Below are 20,277 nucleotides of genomic sequence, written 5' to 3'. Positions count from 1 at the left end.
AGGATAATTTGGAAATATTTTTATCATATTTTTTCCCCTCCTCTTTCCGTGAATTTGTTTTATATTTAAAAAAAAAGCGGGGGTGGGGGGGGGTTGGTCAGAAGGCAATTTGGGAAGGGGGAAGATTAGCTGCCGTTATTGCTCCTGCTGGGTGTGGGCGCTGTTGTAGCCTTGCCGTACCCATCATCCCCAGCCAGGCGTCAACCTGTCCTTTTCTTTCCTCTCCCGAAGAATCCAGAATATAATAGTGATAAGAATATTAATGTAATATATATTACAATAATATAATATATTAATATAATATTACAATATATTACAATAATATATAATATATAACATAATATACTACTATATAATATATTAATATAATATATTACAATAATATACCACCTCCAGGGTGTGATTTGAAAGAAAGCAGTGGAATTAAATGGTAGGTTGATGGGGCTGGAACGAACCTTGGAGGTCATCTAGTCCGCCCATTTTCGCTCCTCCCCCACCTCGTATCCTGGATAAATAATTGTCCAGTTTTTTTCTCTTGAAAACCTCCAGCCATGGAGCAACCACAACTCTGGGAGGCAAGCTGTTCCCTCGACGAATTGTTCTTGCTCTCAGGAAATCCCTGCTTAATTCCAGGTTGGATTTCTCTTTGATTGGCTGCCACCTATTGCTTCTTGTGCAAAAGCAGCCTAGACTGGGACAGTTCACCTCCTTGGTTTCACTCCTGCACCATCCTTGGAGGTCGTCTCTGCAGAGAACCAGGATCTTTCTCTAATCCAGCAGGAACCCTGAAGTGCTTCCTGCAAGTTTTGGGGCACAGCTCCCCAGTTTGCTTGCTATGAGCCATACTGGCTGGCGCAGAGCGATGCTTGGTTGCTTCTCTGCTATAGAACAAAGTCTCTAGTGAATTTGGAAGCTTGCATCTCCTCATTTTATATTCCAAAAATGATCCAGCCGATTGCCTCAGGAGCCAGAGACTAAAGGAGCAGAATCCCCTAAAGTCTTCTACAACCCAAACTCTGGCTTTTGACGGTGACCATTTTCCTCCATGCAGCATCAACAAGCACGTCTCCTCCTGGTTGGAGAAGGAAACTTTTCCTTCTCAGTCCATCTGTACAAAGAAAGAGGCTGTGACACTCATATTATTGCTACCTGCTACGGTAGTGAAGAGTCTATATCTGAACAAGCTTTCACCAAATCTAATGTACAGTTTCTGAGAGACAAAGGTAAGTGAGGTGTGAGGCAAGCGGTATTGTTGCATTTTTGTTGTCCTTATATTTTGTTTACCTGGGGGGAAAAATCAACTGTTACACCGTGCGTTATTATTCTTTTAATAATCCAGGTGCTGAAGTCTACTTTTCTGTCAACTGCACAAAACTGAAGGAATACTTCTTGCCAGCTATGAGGAATTTTGACCGTATTTATTTCAATTTCCCTCACTGTGGAAAAAAGGCTGGAATAAAAAAGAACAGGGAGCTTCTTGCCAAGTTTTTCTGCAGGTGAGACAAAGCAAGGCTGCGTACTGTTTCCAGACCATTATATTTTGCATTACAAGCCTCAAAATATAAATGCCAAGAAGATAGAGCTACCTTTTGAACTTATCAATCAAGCAGGAATATCTTTGTTACTCTTAAGAGCTTTGGGCAAATTGCTGCTGGATAGAACATGGTATGGGCAGAGGAAATATAATTGAGGATTTCTATGGCTTTGGTTCTTGGTCTTGCTATCCCTGCATGCTCCTCCAACAACAAAGATTTTTATGCAAAACAATGTTTCAGAAGTCTGCTGAAAAGACTCCTTTGGAGCTTGTCAGATCCATGTATCTGTCATTCTTCAGTGGAAGAACAAGGGGAGGGAGGGTTGATACAAGTAGTTCTTTTTGATGTAATATGAATATCCTAACTCTTGTACTGAATCTGTATGACCTTTACACAAGGTCAACCATTGCCTGGCGTCCCAGATGGCTGGAAACTTCTCACCCCTCAGAGAGATGGCAAGAGGAGAAGGGACCAGATAAATTCCAATTCCAACTTCCTGGGAATCTCTTCTTAGCTACGTTCTCAGAGACGAGGGGAAAATAACGTGTTTGCTTCTGCGTATTGGCGAAATCCACATCGGACTAAGGGGAGGGGTTCTAACTCCCTTTGTCTGAGCTGCATGCACAGAAGGATATCAGACCCTGCTTTGAATGTTGACTTGCTTTCTTCCGTCTTCAATAAAGAATTCCTTTTGAAATACCCAGTTTTCAAAAGTTCGTTCTTACCATCTGAAGAGGGGAGAGTCTGGACCTTACAGAGCTGTTTTTCCTTTTTCTTAAAACAAAGAAAAGAAAACTGAGAAAGACAGCTTGCTACATTGGCTGTGTGGCAATGGTACCCCTCTTTTTTCTTTGTCCCAGCTGTGCAGATGTTCTGGCAGAGAAAGGAGACGTCCGCGTGGCACTTTGCAAAGGACAAGGGGGCACCCCTGCAGACCAGCCGGTGCGCGAGTGGCACAACAGCTGGCAAGTTGTGGAGATGGCAGCAGAAGCAGGATTTATCTTGAGTGGCATCGAGCCATTTGATATCAGAGATGTCGGTGGATATAAATGTACAGGCTACAGGTAAGCTGCGGTCGATCGTATGCCAGGTGCCATCTTGGATGTTGCCCAAGAAAGCGCCTTCTTACCAAATGCTCCTGTCTCTTTTGGGAAACATCATGCAAATTCTGTGGGTGAGAACTGCACATACACAATTTATTTCTTATAAAACTAATACGTCCCATATTTAAATTTCTATTACCTCTAGCAGAAAAAAAATATGACTGTTGGTTCTCAGGCCTTTGTGGGGGCAAATTTATTGAAGGAACAGATTAAATTTCTAATAAAACTCTGTATAAATTTTGGGAATAATCAGACCTATACAACCTTTGTTAACTGAATTCTTTCTGCTTATGTTGGACTACAGCTCCTTTGTCTCACGAGGATTGTTCTTCTGTTGATACCTTTCAACATGAATCTCGCCTGGTGTTTCAGTCAGCCTAATATTTACCTTCCGGATTTTGGATTCCATTGTTCTGCTTTCAGTTGGTTCAGCCAACTGTACAGATGAAAAGCACTCATTCATTTGCTTTCTTCCTAGGAATCAGGATAAATCTTTCTGCATCGAAGGCGCTGTGAATCACATATTCACCAGGAGCGCGCCATTTCTGTATTCTCAACCTTTGATTTGCAAAGTGAAGTTGGGAGGCGAATTCGTGTCCTGCCAAATTCCACAGATGCTCCTAGATAAGATAAACAGGTATGCAGCAGAATTTCCAGGTCCTTTGAGTCTGATCTCTGCATAATGTAATCAACGTGGCTGATGAGCGGGCTCTTAAATGGAGCATTTAAGGGCGGGGTCTACATTTCCTCTGGTATCCAGATGCCTTTTGGACTGAGAAACTCGAATCATACTAAGTAATAGGCTAAAAAAATCGTAACACCCTTTTACATTTACTGCTCCATCAATAATTTGCTGTTTTTTTGAAAGCACGACATCTTGAGATTAGTGGCTTGCCTTGTTTAACACTTCTTTTTTCCAAATATTTCCATGATCTGAACTAGGAACTTCTTAGGTATTAATTCGGAGCATCCTGTCAGAACCATAAACGAAAAACTAATCGATGGCCTCAGCAGATCATTCGCAGTTCAGAAGGTGAATTCTTCATTTCCCTTGGTATTCAAAGACCCTTCTTCTCCTACCTCAGACGCCTTTTGGGTGATTCCTGTTGCCAAAAGTCACCCTGAAATTAAGTCTGCGGCTTCTAAAAATGACCCTGGAACTGATCAAGATTTGAGTTGGACCTTAGGACAATATTACCTTCGGCCTTCCCTGTTGGTTTTTCTTCATTCTATTGTAAAACAGAGAGACTTTTCTCCTCAGAGTCTGTTGGCCCTCAGCGGACTGGCTTTTAAAAAATGTAAAATTTCTGTTCAGGTGCCTCCTGTTTTTCACGAGGCCCTCTTTATCTGTGCCCTTAAGGAAGGTGGAGAAGATGCACAGCTCCTGATGGAGATCCTCGTGGGCACATTAAACTCTTTACTCCCGTCATCTGACGTTAAGTTGACCTTTCTGAACCAGGAGCCCGAAAGCAGTGAGCAGAAGACCTTTCTATCTTCTCCAGAACTGTTTCTGCTCAACCCAAAACACGCCGTGACAGTGAGCTGCCAGGGCTTTGATTCTGGCCCCAAGGAATTTCGTGTCGGGACAATAAGCATCGTTCGCTGGCGACCTCCGAGCGTTCACCAAAACATGGCTTGCATCTCCTTGAACCTCGATCTTCTGGCCATGTGCGCGTGTGGCATTTCTGACTGGCGGATGCTCTGGACTCCGGACGAGCGTTTTGGCAGCCAGTTTTCAGGGGGCCGCTTAGGCCTTTTCCAGAGCTTTTCCCTCCATCCACCGAGCTACGTCCACGACATCAGCTTCTGGCTTCCAGAGGCAGAAATGTTCTGTGAAGTCCAGTTTCACGCCATTGCCAGGCATGTGTCTTTGGACACGGTTGCGTCTGTGCGGCTGCTTGACCGTTTTCAGCGGCTGGGCACAGCGCCCGCCACCAGCCTGTGCTACAGGCTCACTTACCAGTCGTGTGACAAAGCGCTCGGTCGCCCCCAGGCGGCAGCCATGCAGAAGGAGCTGAGGGAAGAACTGCAGCGTTGCCTCCGGGTGATGGTTAGGTAGGGGGACCAGGAGGAGGACTTGGCGGGGCCGGTGGTGCGGGCAAAGTGGCAGCGGAAAGGAGGGAGGTGTGTGGAATATAGAGAATAGAATAGTTTATTGGCCAAGTGTGGTTGGACACACAAGGAATTTGTCTTTGTGCAAATGCTCTCAGTGTACATCAAAGAAAATATATTTGCCACCTTGAGTTATTTACCCAAAATAATAAAAGCTGGAATTTAAATAAAATAAAAGCATCAGTTTTTCCCCGACGGGCAGATTTATTTATTGACTTATTAAAATAAAGGCAGTAACATTTTTGCAGCCATAACAGCAGCAATAGCAATAACTTGCAGAAACAACATTATTGTTGTCCTTTGCCATTGCAATGGGTGTGGGGGGTTGGGTGCCCATGCAGAAAACCAATCCCGGAGAAGGCAATTTAGGGACGGAGAGACACGCAAATGACATTGGTGCTCTTCCCACTAGGCCCTGCTGCCCGGCCTATGGGACTTCGTGCCTTTTCCACGTCGCCCGTCGCTGCACCAAAGCGCAGCGCGGGCAAAAATGTAGGAAAGGGGGGAGGAGCAATTGCGCCTGCGCCGTGCCCACACCGAGGATGGCGGCGGCCGGCGTCGCGTCCCCGCGCTGAGCGCCACGAGCCCGGCCGCCTGCCCACACTCGGCATGGCAGCCAAGGGGGCCCGGCAGCGGCCTCGATGGGGCGGTGGGGATTCGGCGGCGCCTGCCCGGCAGCGAGACGAGGGTCCTGCGCCGCAGCCGGCCGCCGAGGAGAACAAAGCCGAGTAGGGGCCGAGAGCCGGGAAGGGACGGCCTGGTTTCTGCCCCAGCGGGCGCTCCGGGAGGGCTGGACTACAACTCCCATTACCCCTCAGTGTCTTCAGCCTTCCATTAGAAGGGTGAAGGTACTGAGGGTTGATGGGAGTTGTAGTTTACTGCCCCCCCACCCGCTTCTGAGAACCCAGGCTTTGAAAGGGGAGCGGGTTGTCATTTCGTGTACTGTTAATGGGGCGAGGGTATTATGGGCTGGCCGGGGGGTGGTAAATGGGGAGGGGAGATACTGGCAGAAAGGAGGACCCCCATATTTGGGTGGGAGGGAGAGAAGGAATGGGATTGAAATTAAATTAAAAGGAATTGCACCTCCTTTTAATTCAAATCTAATCCATTCAATGGCAAGCCTTAAGGTGCCCAGCCTCTGACATCAACAAGAGGAAAGGTATCTTAAAAATTCTCCCATCCATAATTCATACTTTTGATCTGTCTGTCTGTCTGTCTGTCTGTCTCTCTCTCTCTCTCTCTCTCTCTCACACACACACACACACACACACACACACACACACACGCGCATATACACATACATACATAGGTACACATATACACATACGTATATACATACATACACATATTTTCACACATGCATACATATATACATACACATACATATACATACGTGTATATATATATATGTGTGTGTGTGTGTATATGTATACATACATACATACATACGCATATACATACACACACACCCCTTTAACCAGGTTCTTCTACACGGGGAGGGTTTGGTCTTTTTTAGAACAAGCCAGTTTTAAACCTTGATGCAGGTAGTATTGGATTGATTTGAAACAGGGGATCTCCAAACTCGGCACCTTTTAAGACTTGTGGACTTCAAGTCCCAGGATTCCCCAGCCAGAAATCCCAAGTTTCATACTGCTGGGAGATTCTGGGAGTTGAAGTCCACAAATTGCCAAGTTTGAAGAGCCGTGATTTAAAATAAGCTCTCGGTAGCATTGAAGCAAAGAATGAGTGAGGTTCGGGTCCAAGGGAGCATTTTCATCCCATGATTGGCCTTATACGCCTTTAATGCCCCAATTTGGCCCTCTAGATTCTCTCCCATCGGCCTTTCTGGATGCTCCGTTGTGTCCGAAAGCCAGGATAGCTGTCCAAGCAGCACCGTTTTCTTCCTCTCCATCATTTCACTCCTTGCTTTCCGTCTTCCTTAATTTACAGGGTTAATAACAGCCACTTTGCTTTTCTGTCAGGTCCTCAGGAACCAAAGCAGGCCACGTCTGGGCTCCTGAAGGATCAACGGCTTTCAAGTGTCTAATCTCAGCCAGGTTCTGTGCAGCTCTGCTGAGTAACATCTCTGACTGCGATGAAACCTTCAACTACTGGGAGCCTGTGAGTAAATCCTCCTTGCCTGTGGTAATAATACCTCTTATTAGCTTGCAGGAGAGCGAAGGTTTCATCAGCCTCTTTTAATCACTTGCTGGATTTAAAGGTCTTGAACCCTTTGAAACCAGGTCGCAGATCCTGTCGAGATTAGCTTCTTAGGGCAGTCATCAGGGCACCAAATGTCTCCCATAAGTCAAGTTTTTTATTCATATACTAGCCGATAACTTGGCGTAGCCCTGGTATTTATTTAATCCTAATCCTGTATTAGACAGGAAAAGCCCTGATTTCAGCAACCCGGAACAAACGTAGTTTCTAATGTTGGATTTTCCTCCTTACCAGAGGAAGCCATTGTGAAGCCATTACCATTATGGCAACATCATGCTATACATTAGAAGCCATTTGAAGGCAGTACAGTAGAAGCCACTTGAAGCCACAACAGAACACCCCACTCAAGGGCTAGCATAGCTGGCTGGAGAATTCTGGGAGTTGAAGTCCACAAGTCTTAAAGTTGCCAAGTTTGGGGATCCCTGACCGGGATGATTGAGACTCTCTATAGACACTTTGAGAAGTCCTGGCTGACTGCTTAGTATTTTTCCTTGTATGCCTATACATTGTAGAAAGCAAAACATTGGGCATCTTTGTTGTTGTGAGTTGCTTTTATAGATGCACTACCTCGTTTATGGCAAAGGATTCCAGACGTGGGAATATTCTCCGGTTTATGCCATTCGCTCCTATGCGTACCTGTGGCTCCATGCTCTGCCGGCCCTCTTCCATGCTAGAGTGCTCCGAACAAACAAGGTAACACGAACTGGAGTCACGTATCAGTTGCCCCAAATGCAGGTCATAATTCCCTTTTCAATGTCCATCGTAAGTTTGAACGGTTGCTAAGTGACCGGTCGTAAGTCAAGCACTACCTCTGTGCCTTAATTTTTCTTTCTTAAGCCCGCTGTGTCTTCAGTCCCCTCTCTCTGAGGTTGCTCCTTCCTTTCTTTTGTGTTCCTGGACAGCAGGTCGAGCTGTTGCCCCCTTTTTTAACATTGTGTGTTGTCGTGCTGGGCTCTGTGTTTTTTGGGGGGAAGTTGTGACTTTGTTGGCAACACCCCCACGCTCAGGCTGGCGGGGGAGTTCTCCTAATGGAAGGGAGGCAGCTCCCAAGGCCTGCAGTTCTGCACCCTGACCTACTCAACCCAGGTCTAATCAAAATATAATTTAGTCAATCTAACGGACATACCGAATGGCAAACTGGATCACACTGAAAAACAACAACAACAACAACCTGGTAGCTTTATCGTTCTGCAGTTTCTGTGAACACAACCACTGTCTGTCTGTAGAAATTTTGTAACGGGAGCTGTTCTTCCTAGGTCCTCATCTTCTACTTCCTGCGCTGCCTTTTGGCCTTCCTGAGTTGCGTTTGCGAGCTTTATTTTTATAAGTGAGTATCAGCCAGGACCCTCTTGTTTGTTTGTTTATTTTATTTATTCATTTAGTTTGTCAAGCTTGTATGAGAAAACATGAACATAACATGTAAGCGTGTAAGTATAAACAGGGATAAGCATAGACATAATAAATGAGTATGAATAAATGGGGACAGTAGGACAGAGACGGTAGGCACGCTGGTGCGCTTATGCACGCCTCCTTACAGACCTCTTAGGAATGGAGTGAGGTGTGAAAGGCTCAAGATAGTAAGTTCTGGTTGAGGTTAGTTAGTTCTGAGTAGTTCTGAAATCCAGTAACCTCAGAAGCAGTTTTAATTTAACAGAATAGCAGAGTTGGAAGGGACCTTGGAGATCTTCTAGTCCAGCCCCCTGCTTAGGCAGGAAACCCTATATCATTTCAGACAAATCATTATCCAATCTCTTCTTAAAAACTTCCAGTTTTGGAGTATTCACCGCTTTTGCAGGCAAATCATCCCACTGATGAATTGTTGTAACCGTCAAGAAATTCCTCCTTAGTTCTAGGCTGCTTCTCTCCTCGGTTAGTTTGCGCCCGTTGCTTCTTGTCCTGCCTTCAGGGGCTTCGGCAAACAGATCGACCCCCTCCTCTCTGTGGCAGCCCCTTAGTTTTAGCTTAGCACAGTTTTAGATCACTGGGGTACTTCGCTCGCTTCCACTCCCTTTTCCCTTCCGCTCCGGAGCCTTCCCCAAGCAGCACACCTGTCCTGTCCCTGAGCTACAACGGAAGCTGCTGGTGCAGAATACCTGGCCTGCCTTTTCCAAGGCTGGGAGATCTCGGCGAGGTGAGCCATCCTGAAATGCTTGGCGCCCCCCTAAAACAGGCTCCATTTTCTCTCCTCTGTCTCCCAGGGCAGTGTGCAAGAAGTTTGGGCTTCATGTGAGCAGGCTTATGCTGGCTTTCTTGATTCTTAGCACCGGGATGTTCTGCTCGGCCTCAGGTAAGCTAAGAAAGGACCCGGGGCCGGGGGGGACCAATTTTGCGGTTCGATTAAGTACATCCGGTTTTCAACTGACGATCGCCTAACTGGAAAAATTCATCGTTAGGCAGCGCCGTTCTTAAGCAAGGCATGACAAGACCGCACCCAATTCTACAGCTTGTTTGCCACCGTCATTAAGTAAACCACTGTAGTCTCTAAGTGATTTAAGAGCTGACCGGCTGTTACAAGGCTGATGCAATGAGGAGGAATCATCGTGGTTATTGCCGCTTTAAGACTGAGGATGGGTCCCACAAGGTTTTTACCACTTTAAGAAGCTGTCTATATAAGATAGGTCATGAGAGGGTGTATCTGTCTCCCCTTGTGTTCTGTCTCCATTGTGGTTCTTCACGCAGAGTAAAGAAGATTGATTGATTGCCGGGTATTTGCCTATCATGTATATGAATATATATATAGCTGTCTTGTATATAAACTGCCGTTAAAAAGACAAAGGCTCTGTGTGAGCTGTGTTTTGCTCCTGGTTGGTCTCACAATAGTAGTCACGCTGCAGACACTCTGACATTCTGCGTTTTCTTCTCTGCAGCCTTCCTTCCCAGCAGCTTCTGCATGTATTGTACCGTCGTAGCCATGACAGGCTGGTACATGGACCGAACATCCTTGGCAGTCCTGGGTGTGGCCGCCGGAGCCATTGTGGGTTGGCCGTTCAGCGCAGCGCTGGGGTAAGAGGGGGTCAGAAAGAGGGAGGTTCAGGAAGTGTTCAGGATAGGAGGAAATGAACAGTAGCATCCAGAGGCGTGTTTCTCAACCTTGGCGACTTTAAGGTGGGGGAATTCTGGGAAATGAAAGTCCACCCATCTGAAAGTTGCCAGGGTTGAAAAACTCGGGTCCGGAGGGTCATTTGGGAACTGGGATTGGAGGATGCTTCCCAAACGCCATTTTTCTAAGTAGGTGATATCAGCAGTGCTAGAAAAGAAGAGGGTGTGCAAGAGTGGAGGAGGAGGAGGAGAAAGAGAGGAGGAGGAGAATTGTGGGCTCCTTGGTGTTCCCCGAGTTTGGTTTTCTTGCAGACGTTTCATGACCCAACTAGGTAACATCATCAGTGGTAGAAGGGAGGAGGCTTTGTGGAGAGGAGGAGGAGGAGGAGGAGGGGAGGAATAAGTTGGAGGATTGTGGAGTTCTTGCTGTTCTCTGAGCTTGGTTATTTTCTTGCAGACGTTTCACGACCCAACTAGGTAACATCATCAGTGCTAGAAGGCAGTGGGGTTTGCTCTATTGATGTACTAGTAGCTGGCTCTGTCAGTGTTGGTGGGAATCCCCTTGGTGCTTCCTTGAGTAGGCTGTTGGTTACTATTTGACTGAGCTGGTAATTCCTTGATTGGAGTATCAGGTATATTACATTGAGCTAAACACCTTCACTAATAACATCCCTCGGTCTTCCATTGGGCAGCCTCCCAATTGCCTTCGACTTGCTGGTCCTGAAGAGACGGTGGAAGAGTTTCCTGCAATGGTCCTTGGTGTCTCTACTGGTGTTTCTGGTGAGTCTTCCAAGGTCAGCGTGGCAACCCTTGCTTCTGGCGGGCTTCTACATCACCCTTCGCCCTTGAGGACAACAGCCCTTCCTCCGCTAAGCAAAGTAGCCGTTCCACCCTGCATTTTCCAAACTGGGGAATCCAAACGCTGGCATGATGTGGTCCAGAGTGCAGGACCAAGCTCTGAAGGGTGGCTTGTTTCTCCACGAAGGTGCCCATGGTGGCCATCGATAGCTACCACTATGGGAAGCTGGTGGTAGCCCCTCTGAACATCATCTTGTATAACGTCTTCACCCCACACGGGCCAGACCTTTACGGTGAGTCTACCTGCGGGCAGGAGGAAGCGTTTTGGAGCGGTGGTGGGGTGGTCACACGGTCTTCCTCCCCTCTCCCCGGATTTTATTTCCCCATAGAAATAAAACTTTGCATGTTGGAAGTCATCTGTGGTTACAAAAGGCGATCGTATCACACACATGCAGACTCCTGGCTGTTCTGACTTGGGCTTCCCAAAATCACAAAGCAGACTTATCATCCCGACAAAATCCCTTTTATTTAGGCTAATGTGAATTCCTCTCATTCACATCCAGCAAAGTCAGGCAAACAGTCTTTCAAGGGTGGATTACAACCACAGTCCTTATCAGGCTTGGAGAGCTGCCAGGCCGATAGCTTCCAAGCGCAACGCTGTACAAGAAGATACTTGGCAAGGAGTCTCTGAGAGGCACGAACAAATCTTCACACTAATTAAACGAACTAATGGTCTCCTGCAAACCCCATTCCCCTTTCGTTCCTCTTTATTCCCTAAGGGAGGGGCCATTCACCGTCCACCTGTGCCTTTACTCCCAAGTCGACCCTTATTCCTTAAGTGTTCTCTTCTCCTGACAGCTCTGCGCATGTGTACATCAGGAATAGGCTCCAGCTGTTCTACTTCCCCACTGATCTCTGACTCTGAAGGCAGCTGATAACTGTTGGATGGCTCTGGTCCCATCTCTGCCTCTGATACAGAGCCTTCCCCAGACTCCAGGATTGGCCCATGTTCCTCCTCATTGTCCGAATCTACCGCCAGCTCCACCGGCCACTGGCGGCCACAACACTGGCTGGGATAGAGCCTCCGGGGAGGTCCTGACCTCTTTCTCCTTTCCTTCCTTGCAGGCACGGAGCCCTGGTCCTTCTACTTCATCAACGGCTTCCTGAACTTCAACGTGGCCTTCATCCTGGCCTTGCTGGCTTTGCCCTTGACCTGCCTGATGGAGACCCTCCTGCAGAAGTTTCGTGGTGAGCCCCTTAGACCTCAACACCTGGGTTATGGGGAAGAGTCCCTGGGCAGACTCGGCCAGCCCCTCTTCCCCTGCCTCCAAAGAGCGAAGCCTCCCAAGCGCAGAAGACCTTCTTCAACGTCCTGGTTCAGGAAAAAAGGCTGTCCCATCCACTCCAAGAACCCTCCTGCTCCATTTATTTCTTCTTATTATTTATTTCATCCAATTTTTTATAAGGCAACCCCGTCCGGCTTACAGCTTATAAAAAGACAAATTAAAAAAAAACAACCAAAGCATTAAGACGACACACACTGACATTTTACAACTCTGCCCAAAACAAGAACAACAACCCAGGTTGCTCTTTCCTTCCGCTACTGATCTGCCACTGTCCCTTCTTCCAGTCCAAAACCTGGGCCGCCCGTACTGGCTGACGCTTTCTCCCATGTACATCTGGTTCCTGATCTTCTTCAGCCAGCCCCACAAAGAGGAGAGGTTTCTGTACCCCGTCTACCCCCTGATTTGTCTCTGCGGAGCAGTGGGGCTCTCGGCCCTCCAGGTGCGTTTTGGGGGCAGGAGCAATGTGGGGCAAGGGGCAAGAGAGGAGGGATGGGCAGGGCGGGGTTCTCCCGGTGGATCTTTCTCAGGGGTGGACTGCTATACCGGTTTGCACCGGTTCAGGCGAACCGGTTGTTAATTTTATGGCCAGTTTGGCGAACAGGGTGATGCAGGAGGCTGACTAGGCCACGCCCGCTCAGCAGTTGGGCAAAGAACCGGTTGTTAAATTATTTGAAGGCCAACCCCGGCCTTACTTTTGAGCAAGGGTCTCCTAACTTGGCAACTTTAAGACTTATGGACTTCAGCTCCCAGAATTCCCCAGCGCTCATGTTTTTCTCTTCCCCCTCATCCCCCTCCAGAAATGTTATCACTTTGTCTTCCAACGGTACCGTCTGGAGCATTACACCGTCTCTTCCAACTGGCTGGCGCTGGGCACCGTCCTGGTCTTCGGCCTGCTCTCCTTCTCCCGCTCGGTGGCTTTATTCAGAGGTGGGTTTAGGCAAGGCGAGGAGGCATCCTGGGGTCAACGACCATTCGCCACGGCCAGTTACACTAATATCAAAGAGATTGGCGGAATAGACTCATTAAAGAAAGGATGCAAAAGGAGGGGCAGAATGAAATGGGAACGGCAAAAAATTAAAATAATTTTTATTTATTGCAAATCATGAAATAGAATAGTTAAAATTGTTCTGCAGTGAGTTTTCCCATAGGGAGTTGGCCTTGTTGAGTTGGTCTTGTTGAGTTGGCCATGGCGAGTTGGCCATGGTGAGTTGGTCATGTTGACTTGGCCATGGCGAGTTGGCCATGGTGAATTATACCCAGCAAGTTGGCTGAAGCAAGTTGTCCCATTCTTGGGTTTCCATTCTTCTCTGACCCCGCAGAGCAGTTAACCAGTAGCTCTTCTGCAGGGATCGGTTCCTCTTCCCCAACCCCCACCCTTACTCCTGCAGCGATCCACTAGATTACAATCAAGCTTCTTGGGGGAGGGGTTAGGAATCATCATTCAGCAATGATGATTGACTAGGACTTTGTCTAAGATGGCTTTCTAAGTCTTGATTCCCTATAGGTTTTGGGGGGCAGGGAGAGAGGCCTATCCTGACTCCCCGAAAAGTTCTAAGCTACGTTGAGTCCATAATTTGGAGGGGTGTGTGTAGGGGGGGTCTTCGATAAGTGTCTTTCAGCCTTGATCACCTGAAGTTTGTGGACTTCAACTCCCAGAATCCCCTAAGCAACAAGCTTGAGCAATGGCTTCAGCCTTCTGGCTGGGGAATTCTGGGAGTTGAAATCTTGCCTGTCTTAAAAGGTGAAAAAAGAGTTCGGACACACAGCCTGATCTTCCCCAGATGTTGCGACGGTATCTTCCCTGGACACCTCAGCCAACCTTGAGCCTTTGGGGAATTCTGGGACTTTCTGCCTCAACATATCTGGTTGGAGAAGCATTTGAAGGGGACACCGGCTAATTTTTAAGGGGGTTTTCAGTAGCCGTGGCCAACTTTTCTCCTCTTTTTCCCCCCCCAAATGCTACGTTTGCTGCCTAGGTTACCACGGGCCTCTAGACCTGTACCCAGAGTTCCACAGAATTGCCACTGACCCCACAATTCACACCTTGCCCGAAGGCAGGACGGTCCACATCTGTGTCGGGAAGGAGTGGTATCGGTTTCCCAGCAGTTTCGTCCTCCCGGAGAAGTAAGTTCCCGGTCCAAAGTGAAGTTGGATGACTGCCTGGGGGCACCCCTCATGCCAGCACAAAGGGGACCCTGCCTGGGCCACGAAGCCAAGGGAGGCAGGAAGCCGTAGAAAGACAGAGCTGCATTTCTGAGAAAGAAGAAAAGGGCAGAGAATCCAGACTGGCATTTTACGCAGAAGTGCCCATCTTCGCTGCTTTCTCACAGCTCCATTGCCCGTTTGCCCCACATGGCAAATAGGGTCCCCCCTGCCACCAGCCAGCCGGCCCTTCCCCACCCCTCACCCCACCCCTCTGCCTGCCTCCATCTTGTGCTTGCCCACTTCAAAGCCCAGGAACACCCTTAATAAAACCGTCTATGCCCCCTTTCCTTCCCGCAGCTGGCAGCTCGAGTTCATTGCCTCCGAATTCCGGGGCCAGTTGCCCAAACGGTTTGCCAAAGGCCCGGGCGCCACCCGCCTTGTGCCCACCAACATGAATGATCAGAACCAAGAAGAACCTTCCAGATATGTAAGTGGAGCCGTCTTCTATTCGTCCGGGCCGGTCTCTCGCGTAGCACCTTGCCCTCTGCAAAAGCGGGCCCACGTCTTGCCAGTTTGACTGCTGGGCTCTGTCCCTCTCGGTAGGCTTAGGGCAGGGGTATCGAACTCAATTTCAGTGAGGGCCGTATTGGCGTTGTGTTTGACCTCGGTGGGCCGGGGTGGATGTGGCCCGGGTGGGCGTGGCCAGCTCGACGTCACTCATGTCGGGGGCGCTTTGTGATGGCTTGAGCGTCCTGCCAGCGAAAAGGGGCTCCCTCTTCTTTGGTCTTTTCAGTTGCCAGCAGAAAGGGAGTGGAGAAAGCAGTGCATTCCTTAAATGCTTCAGATAATTGCTAGGCAGCCGAAGCTGTTGGCACGCAAGATTATTACTGGGGAGCTATGGATATGTCCCATTGGAGAATATACATCCAGGGAGTGGGGGAAAGACCAGGGTTAAGGGAGAAATGAAGGATGTGTCTTAGTGTCGACGGCACCCAGGTAATGCTGACATGGTCACTCCTAATAAATCCTTTTTTTGTTGTTTGCCAATAAAGGATTTAGTTCAGTTCAGTCAGTTCAAGAAGCTTCTTCAGTTTAATTCATTCCAGCGCTGATGAAGTTACCTAGTTGGGTCATGAAACGTCTGCAAGAAAACCAGTCTTGCCCGAAGGAGTTCCTCTGGCAGGGCTGGGACCAGCTGCCCTCTTCCTGCTGCTCGGGCAGCTTTGCTCAGAGCAGCAGCCCCCTCCCCCTGCCCAGCAGCCTTCCTGAAGCCAAAGAGACCCCTCCCTCACCGAGGCTCTTTCCTCCCGCAGTTCGACCTCTCCAAATGCCACTACCTGGTGGATCTGGACAGCCCCGACGAAGCTCCCCGGGAGCCCAGGTACGCGGCTAACAAGGAGGAGTGGATCACGATCGCTTACAAGCCTTTCCTGGATAGCTTAAGGTGAGAGGGCACGAGGGCCAGGCTGGCCCGGGAAACCCTCGGGCTCCTGGTGGGTGGAAACGCACCTCGGACGCCAGCTTGGGCGATGGGGTGGGTGTCACGTCAGACCAGCTGCCATCTTGCAGCCAAGAAGGGTTGGGTCTCCCAGCTAGAGATCTAGCTCTGTGGGTCATCAGCATGCCAGGCTTTCTACACACCCCACCCCTTTGCCAAATGAGATTCGGGGTTGGAGTGGGGTGATTGCGTTCGCCCAGGGGTGGGCTACAAAAAATTCAGCAACCGGTTCTCTGGTGGGCGTGGCCATGGTGGGCAGGGCCTAGTTGGCCTCCTGAACCACAGCCCTCCCCAGACTCCGGAGGCCTTTCTCGAGACTCCGAGAGGGGGAAAACAGCCTTCCCTGGGCTCCGGAGGCCTTACAACACGGCCTATTTCCTGCCTCCATGCGGGCGCTGCACTTACCTGGCATCCGAAATGGGCTGCGTGGGGACCTCAGGGAGGGGAGGTGCGGACAGGGCCAGCCCGGGGTGGGATTTACGGCAGAGGTCTCCAAACCCCGCAACTTTTAAGACCCGTGGACTTCAACTCCCAGAATTCCTCCGCCAGAATTCCAGATCAGTTTATATTTAGAGTTTGGTCTGGTGAAATCAATTGACCAAAGGGCCATAAAAATTCCATTGAAATGCGGGTTTAAGGATGTTTACCTCGGATCCCGAAACCCAATTGCCCAACTTGCAATATTGGTCTCTTCAGAAACAAGACTTAAACAGTAGAAACAATCTAAAATGGACAAAGTTCAGGGTTTGATTGGGCGGATGAAATAATCCACGCAGTGGGATTTGATGCCACGGTGACGAACCTGGTTTAGATTATGAAGGTCCACCAATGCAGAGGTCGCCACTTGAAGACTTGTGGACTTCGTAGCTGGCTGGAGAATTCTGGGACTTGAAGTCCACCCGTCTTAAGGTTGCCAAGTTTGGGGACCCCAGATTTACGGGTTCGCCGAACTGCACAGATTCTTAGCTGGAGAATCAACCGAACCCGTGTGAACCCGTAGCAACCCAGTCACCCCTGAGTTCGCCCCATCCCATCCCTTCTCATCTAGGTCAGGGGTTGGACTAGAAGACCTCCAAGGTCCCTCCTAACCCAGTGAATCTATGGATTTGCATCCATCTGTGGTCACCTTTTTCCCCTTGCTGGGGGTGGGTGGGGAGGGAATAGAGGGGGGTGCCGTCTGTCCGTGAAAGGAGTCCTGGGAAAAATGAAGTCTTAAGAGGAAGGAGAGGGGGGCTCGGAGGTTGGCAGCCCCTTCCTCCCCCTCCCACCCCTCTCTCTAATTGCTGGGTGAGGGGGTGGAGAAGGGAAGAGGCAGGGTGAGAATTCCCCTGGGGAGAGAGAGCAGCGGGAGGGAGGTTGGGAACAGACGGTCAAATCTTTCCCCCCTCTTCCCCAGGGAAATCTGTCGTAAGGCAGTTCAGTCTTCTGTCCTTGGTTCACCGGGGCCGGTGGCATTTCTCAGCTGGTGCTTTGCAGCCCCATTGAAAGGAAGGAAGGAAGGAAAAAGAGAGGGGAGGGAGGATGGGAAGAGAGGAGAGGAAAGGAAAGGAATGGAGAAGGGAGGGAAGGAAAGGAGGAGTGGGGGAGGGAGGAAGGAGGGACATGAAAAGAGGGAAGGAAGGAAGGAGGAGGAAAAAGGAAAGGAAAGGATGGAGAGAGGAAGGAAGGAAGAGAAGGAAATGAGGGGGAGAGGCAGGAAGAAGAGAAAAAAATGGAAGGAAGGAAGGAAGAGAGAGGAAAAAGGAGGAAAGGAAAGGAGGGAGGAGAGGAAGGAAGAAGGGAAAGGAAGAGGGAAGGAAAAAAGGAGAGAAGGAAAGGAGGGGGAGAGGCAGGAAGAAGTGAAAAGAATGGAGGGAAGGAAGAAAGGAGGAGGAGGAAAAAGGAGGAAAGGAAAGGAGGGAGGAGAGGAAGGAAGAGGGAAGGAAGAAAGGAGGAGGAAGGAGAGGGAGGAAAGGAAGAGAGAAAGGGAGATGAGAGAAAGAAGGAAGAAGAATGAGATGAAGGAAGGGGAGGAGAGGAAAGGGAAAGAGAGAAATACACACGGAGGGAGGGAGGGAAGGGGTCGGAGGAGTATGCAGAAAGAGGGAATGCCCTCCCCACTCCCCTGCAGCTCCTCAGGGGGGCCCTTCATCCTCCTTGCAAGGGCTGCTCAGCTCCTCCGGGGGTGGGGGGGAGACCGGATCCCTCCACCTGTGCCGGATTCCTGCTTCTGGGACAGCCGAGAGTCTCCGGCTGGCGTCACAAAGAGAGCCACAAAGGCAGCTCTCGCTGGGCTCCGAGAAATGCATCAGGAAGGCCTGGGAGGGTCCCAGCTGGGGTCCAGCTGCCCTCCCCCGCCCTCCACCCACGTCCAATTCCCACCCACCCCCAGTGCTTCCAAGGCAGCAGGTCAGCAGCCCTCCTTCACCTCAAGCCCACTTGAAATCCGGCTTCCCTGTCAACACTAAACCATCCTTGCATCAACTGTCCCTGTCCCTTTAAGGCTTGCCGGCTTCAACTCCCAGAATTCCCCAGGAGCGGGGAATTCTGGGAGTTGAAGTCCACAAGACTTCAAGCTGCCAAAGATGGAGGACCCTCCCGGCTGCCTGAAGGAAGGGACTCCACCCCACCCCCGATCCAAAACCTTCTCTTCGTCTTCTTAGATCCTCAAGGTTGTTCCGGGCTTTCTACGTTCCTTTCCTCTCCGACCGGCACACAAACTACATGAACTACACCATCTTGAAGCCTCGGCGGGCGAAACTCGGACGGAAGAAATCGGGAGCCTAGAAAGGGTTGAAGAAGAGACACTCCCAGCCTCCTCTTCGGATTTTGGGATCCTCTCCCCAGTCTTGTGAGTTCCGGCCTAGGAGAGCAAGAAAAGAAAAGAAAAGAAAAGAAAAGAAAAGAAAAGAAAAGAAAAGAAAAGAAAAGAAAAAGAAAGAAAGAAAGAAAGAAAGAAAGAAAGAAAGAAAGAAAGAAAGAAAGAAAGAAAGAAAGAAAGAAAAACTTGCTCTCTTGGTGACGGTTTCCCATTTTGTCGACAAGATCCAATGGTTCCTTTTCACAAACACACACACACACACACACACACACACACACACACACACACACAGAGGGGGGAAAACATTTTACCAGGTATTTTTAATGCTGGTTAAGGAAGCCAAAAGAGCAGAACTGGACTCCTGGCTGCAGAGCAGAGCTGGGCTGGGCAGGGCTGCTGTGGGGGCCTGGGGTCATTTCCAAACACCCCACAACCCTCCCCACCCCCTGCCTATCTATTTGCCCCACTCCCACCCCACCCAGAGCAAACGCCTCCATCGGACGCCTCGCCAGGTCACCGCTAAAGGTCTGCAAGAGAAAGAACAAAGCTCCGGATGCATCTTCCATTTTGTGTGTGTGTGTGTGTGAGAGAGAGAGACACACACAGGGTCTTTGTTCTCAGCCTGAGCCAAAATAATTTGCCCTTTCCAAAAATTGTGCATTTTGGTTTTCAAAAGCACCGACGTCTTTTCTTCCCCGCTCTTCCCCCGCCACAAAAACCCCCACCTTTTTTAAAAAGGATTTTCCTTTGGACTCTTCGCCAGGTTGGTCAAGAAAACATCTGGCCGGGTTGTGTTTGTGGATCTGGGGAGTGGGCATCCAATGCTGGCTGTTCCGCTTTCTTCACCACCCCCCACTGTTGGCTGTGAAATCCCGTTTCATTCCATCCCACCCGGTACGGGGTCTGTAAACTTCAGTGTTGATTAAAAAGAAAACTGGCTTTTCCTGTCCCCCGTGTGGCCTTCCACCACCATCCCCATGGAGGAAAGCAAGACTGGGGTGCCTTAGTGTGTCCCCCCACTTCCCATTTAACACATCCATCCTGGTGGAGTTTTGTGCGGATCCTACAGCAGGCCAAAAAACAAACAAACCCAAAACCAGTTGGCATTGTGGAAGAAATGGAACAGGTTGTTTCACCGTGGGAAAACGAAAGGGCTGTTTGCAGGATGGAAACTTGGAGGTCTAAGCAGTAGAAATAAAAAGAAATAGAAGTGAATGGCCCCTCCCCCCCCCAAGAAGGGGAAAGAGTTACACATCTGCCAAAAAAAGAGTTAAGACTTGCAAATAAGTTCCTCTGGGTGCAGAGATAGGCAGCCTGAAGGGTCAGGATGCCACCTTCCCCCCAAGGAACACCTGGAGACCTGAGTCCTTGTTATCACATTGCAATTATTAACATGGCCAAGGATGAGATTATTCAGTGCGAGGGGGCCTTGACGTTCTCTGAGCTTGGTGGTTTTCTTGCAAACGTTTCATGACCCAGCTAAGTAACATCATCAGTGTGACAAGGTGGGGGAGGGTTTGCAGAAGAGGAGATGGGCCGTGGGGTGCTTGGGGTTCTCCTTCTGGTTTTCTTGCAGACTTTTCATGACCCAGCTAGGGAACATGATCAGTGCTAGGAGAATTGGGGTTGGAGGAGGAGGAGGAAGAAGACTGGGGGGTCTCTGCTGCTCTCTGAGCTGGGT

General features: G+C 49.4%; 2 protein-coding genes across 4 annotated transcripts; both read left to right on the top strand.

Moving 5' to 3' along the window:
- The first annotated feature begins 384 nt into the window (after positions 1–384).
- Positions 385–4,697, top strand: FDXACB1 (ferredoxin-fold anticodon binding domain containing 1). Its single transcript, XM_087939212.1, has 5 exons — positions 385–1,223; positions 1,340–1,496; positions 2,396–2,599; positions 3,117–3,275; positions 3,581–4,697. The coding sequence occupies exons 1-5, from the start codon at positions 1,046–1,048 to the stop codon at positions 4,695–4,697; spliced, it is 1,815 nt and encodes a 604-aa protein (XP_087795338.1). The 5' UTR covers positions 385–1,045.
- Positions 4,638–19,535, top strand: ALG9 (ALG9 alpha-1,2-mannosyltransferase). Of its 3 annotated transcripts, none has more exons than XM_087939211.1 (15): positions 4,638–4,693; positions 6,733–6,871; positions 7,517–7,663; positions 8,227–8,297; positions 9,169–9,257; positions 9,838–9,973; positions 10,702–10,789; positions 10,995–11,100; positions 11,933–12,055; positions 12,438–12,592; positions 12,951–13,080; positions 14,130–14,277; positions 14,656–14,785; positions 15,612–15,742; positions 18,439–19,535. In XM_087939211.1, the coding sequence occupies exons 3-15, from the start codon at positions 7,529–7,531 to the stop codon at positions 18,560–18,562; spliced, it is 1,566 nt and encodes a 521-aa protein (XP_087795337.1). In that variant the 5' UTR covers positions 4,638–4,693; positions 6,733–6,871; positions 7,517–7,528; the 3' UTR covers positions 18,563–19,535. The 3 variants fall into 3 exon arrangements, with proteins under 3 accessions (XP_087795337.1, XP_026564780.2, XP_087795336.1); XM_026708995.2 differs by lacking the exon at positions 4,638–4,693 and adding an exon at positions 5,260–5,478 and having other exon boundaries at positions 7,529–7,663; XM_087939210.1 differs by lacking the exon at positions 4,638–4,693 and adding an exon at positions 5,275–5,478.
- Positions 19,536–20,277: the final 742 nt, after the last annotated feature.

The sequence above is a fragment of the Pseudonaja textilis genome, chromosome 9 (assembly GCF_049901715.1).
Source record: "Pseudonaja textilis isolate UNSWEBS1 chromosome 9, rPseTex1.2, whole genome shotgun sequence".
NCBI classification, from domain to species: Eukaryota; Metazoa; Chordata; class Lepidosauria; order Squamata; family Elapidae; genus Pseudonaja; species Pseudonaja textilis.
This window is presented reverse-complemented; position numbering and strand designations above follow the sequence as displayed.

What these genes read in the sequence shown, in the direction of transcription:
- FDXACB1 (XM_087939212.1), top strand. Translation starts at nt 1,046, where the DNA reads ATGCAGCATCAACAAGCACGTCTCCTCCTGGTTGGAGAAGGAAACTTT. An exon ending in ACAGTTTCTGAGAGACAAAG is followed by an intron (nt 1,224 to 1,339) that starts GTAAGTGAGGTG and finishes TTAATAATCCAG; the next exon opens with GTGCTGAAGTCTACTTTTCT. An exon ending in CTCCTAGATAAGATAAACAG is followed by an intron (nt 3,276 to 3,580) that starts GTATGCAGCAGA and finishes GATCTGAACTAG; the next exon opens with GAACTTCTTAGGTATTAATT.
- ALG9 (XM_026708995.2), top strand. Translation starts at nt 5,360, where the DNA reads ATGGCAGCCAAGGGGGCCCGGCAGCGGCCTCGATGGGGCGGTGGGGAT. An exon ending in GCCGAGGAGAACAAAGCCGA is followed by an intron (nt 5,479 to 6,732) that starts GTAGGGGCCGAG and finishes CTTTTCTGTCAG; the next exon opens with GTCCTCAGGAACCAAAGCAG. An exon ending in TGGGGCTCTCGGCCCTCCAG is followed by an intron (nt 12,593 to 12,950) that starts GTGCGTTTTGGG and finishes ATCCCCCTCCAG; the next exon opens with AAATGTTATCACTTTGTCTT.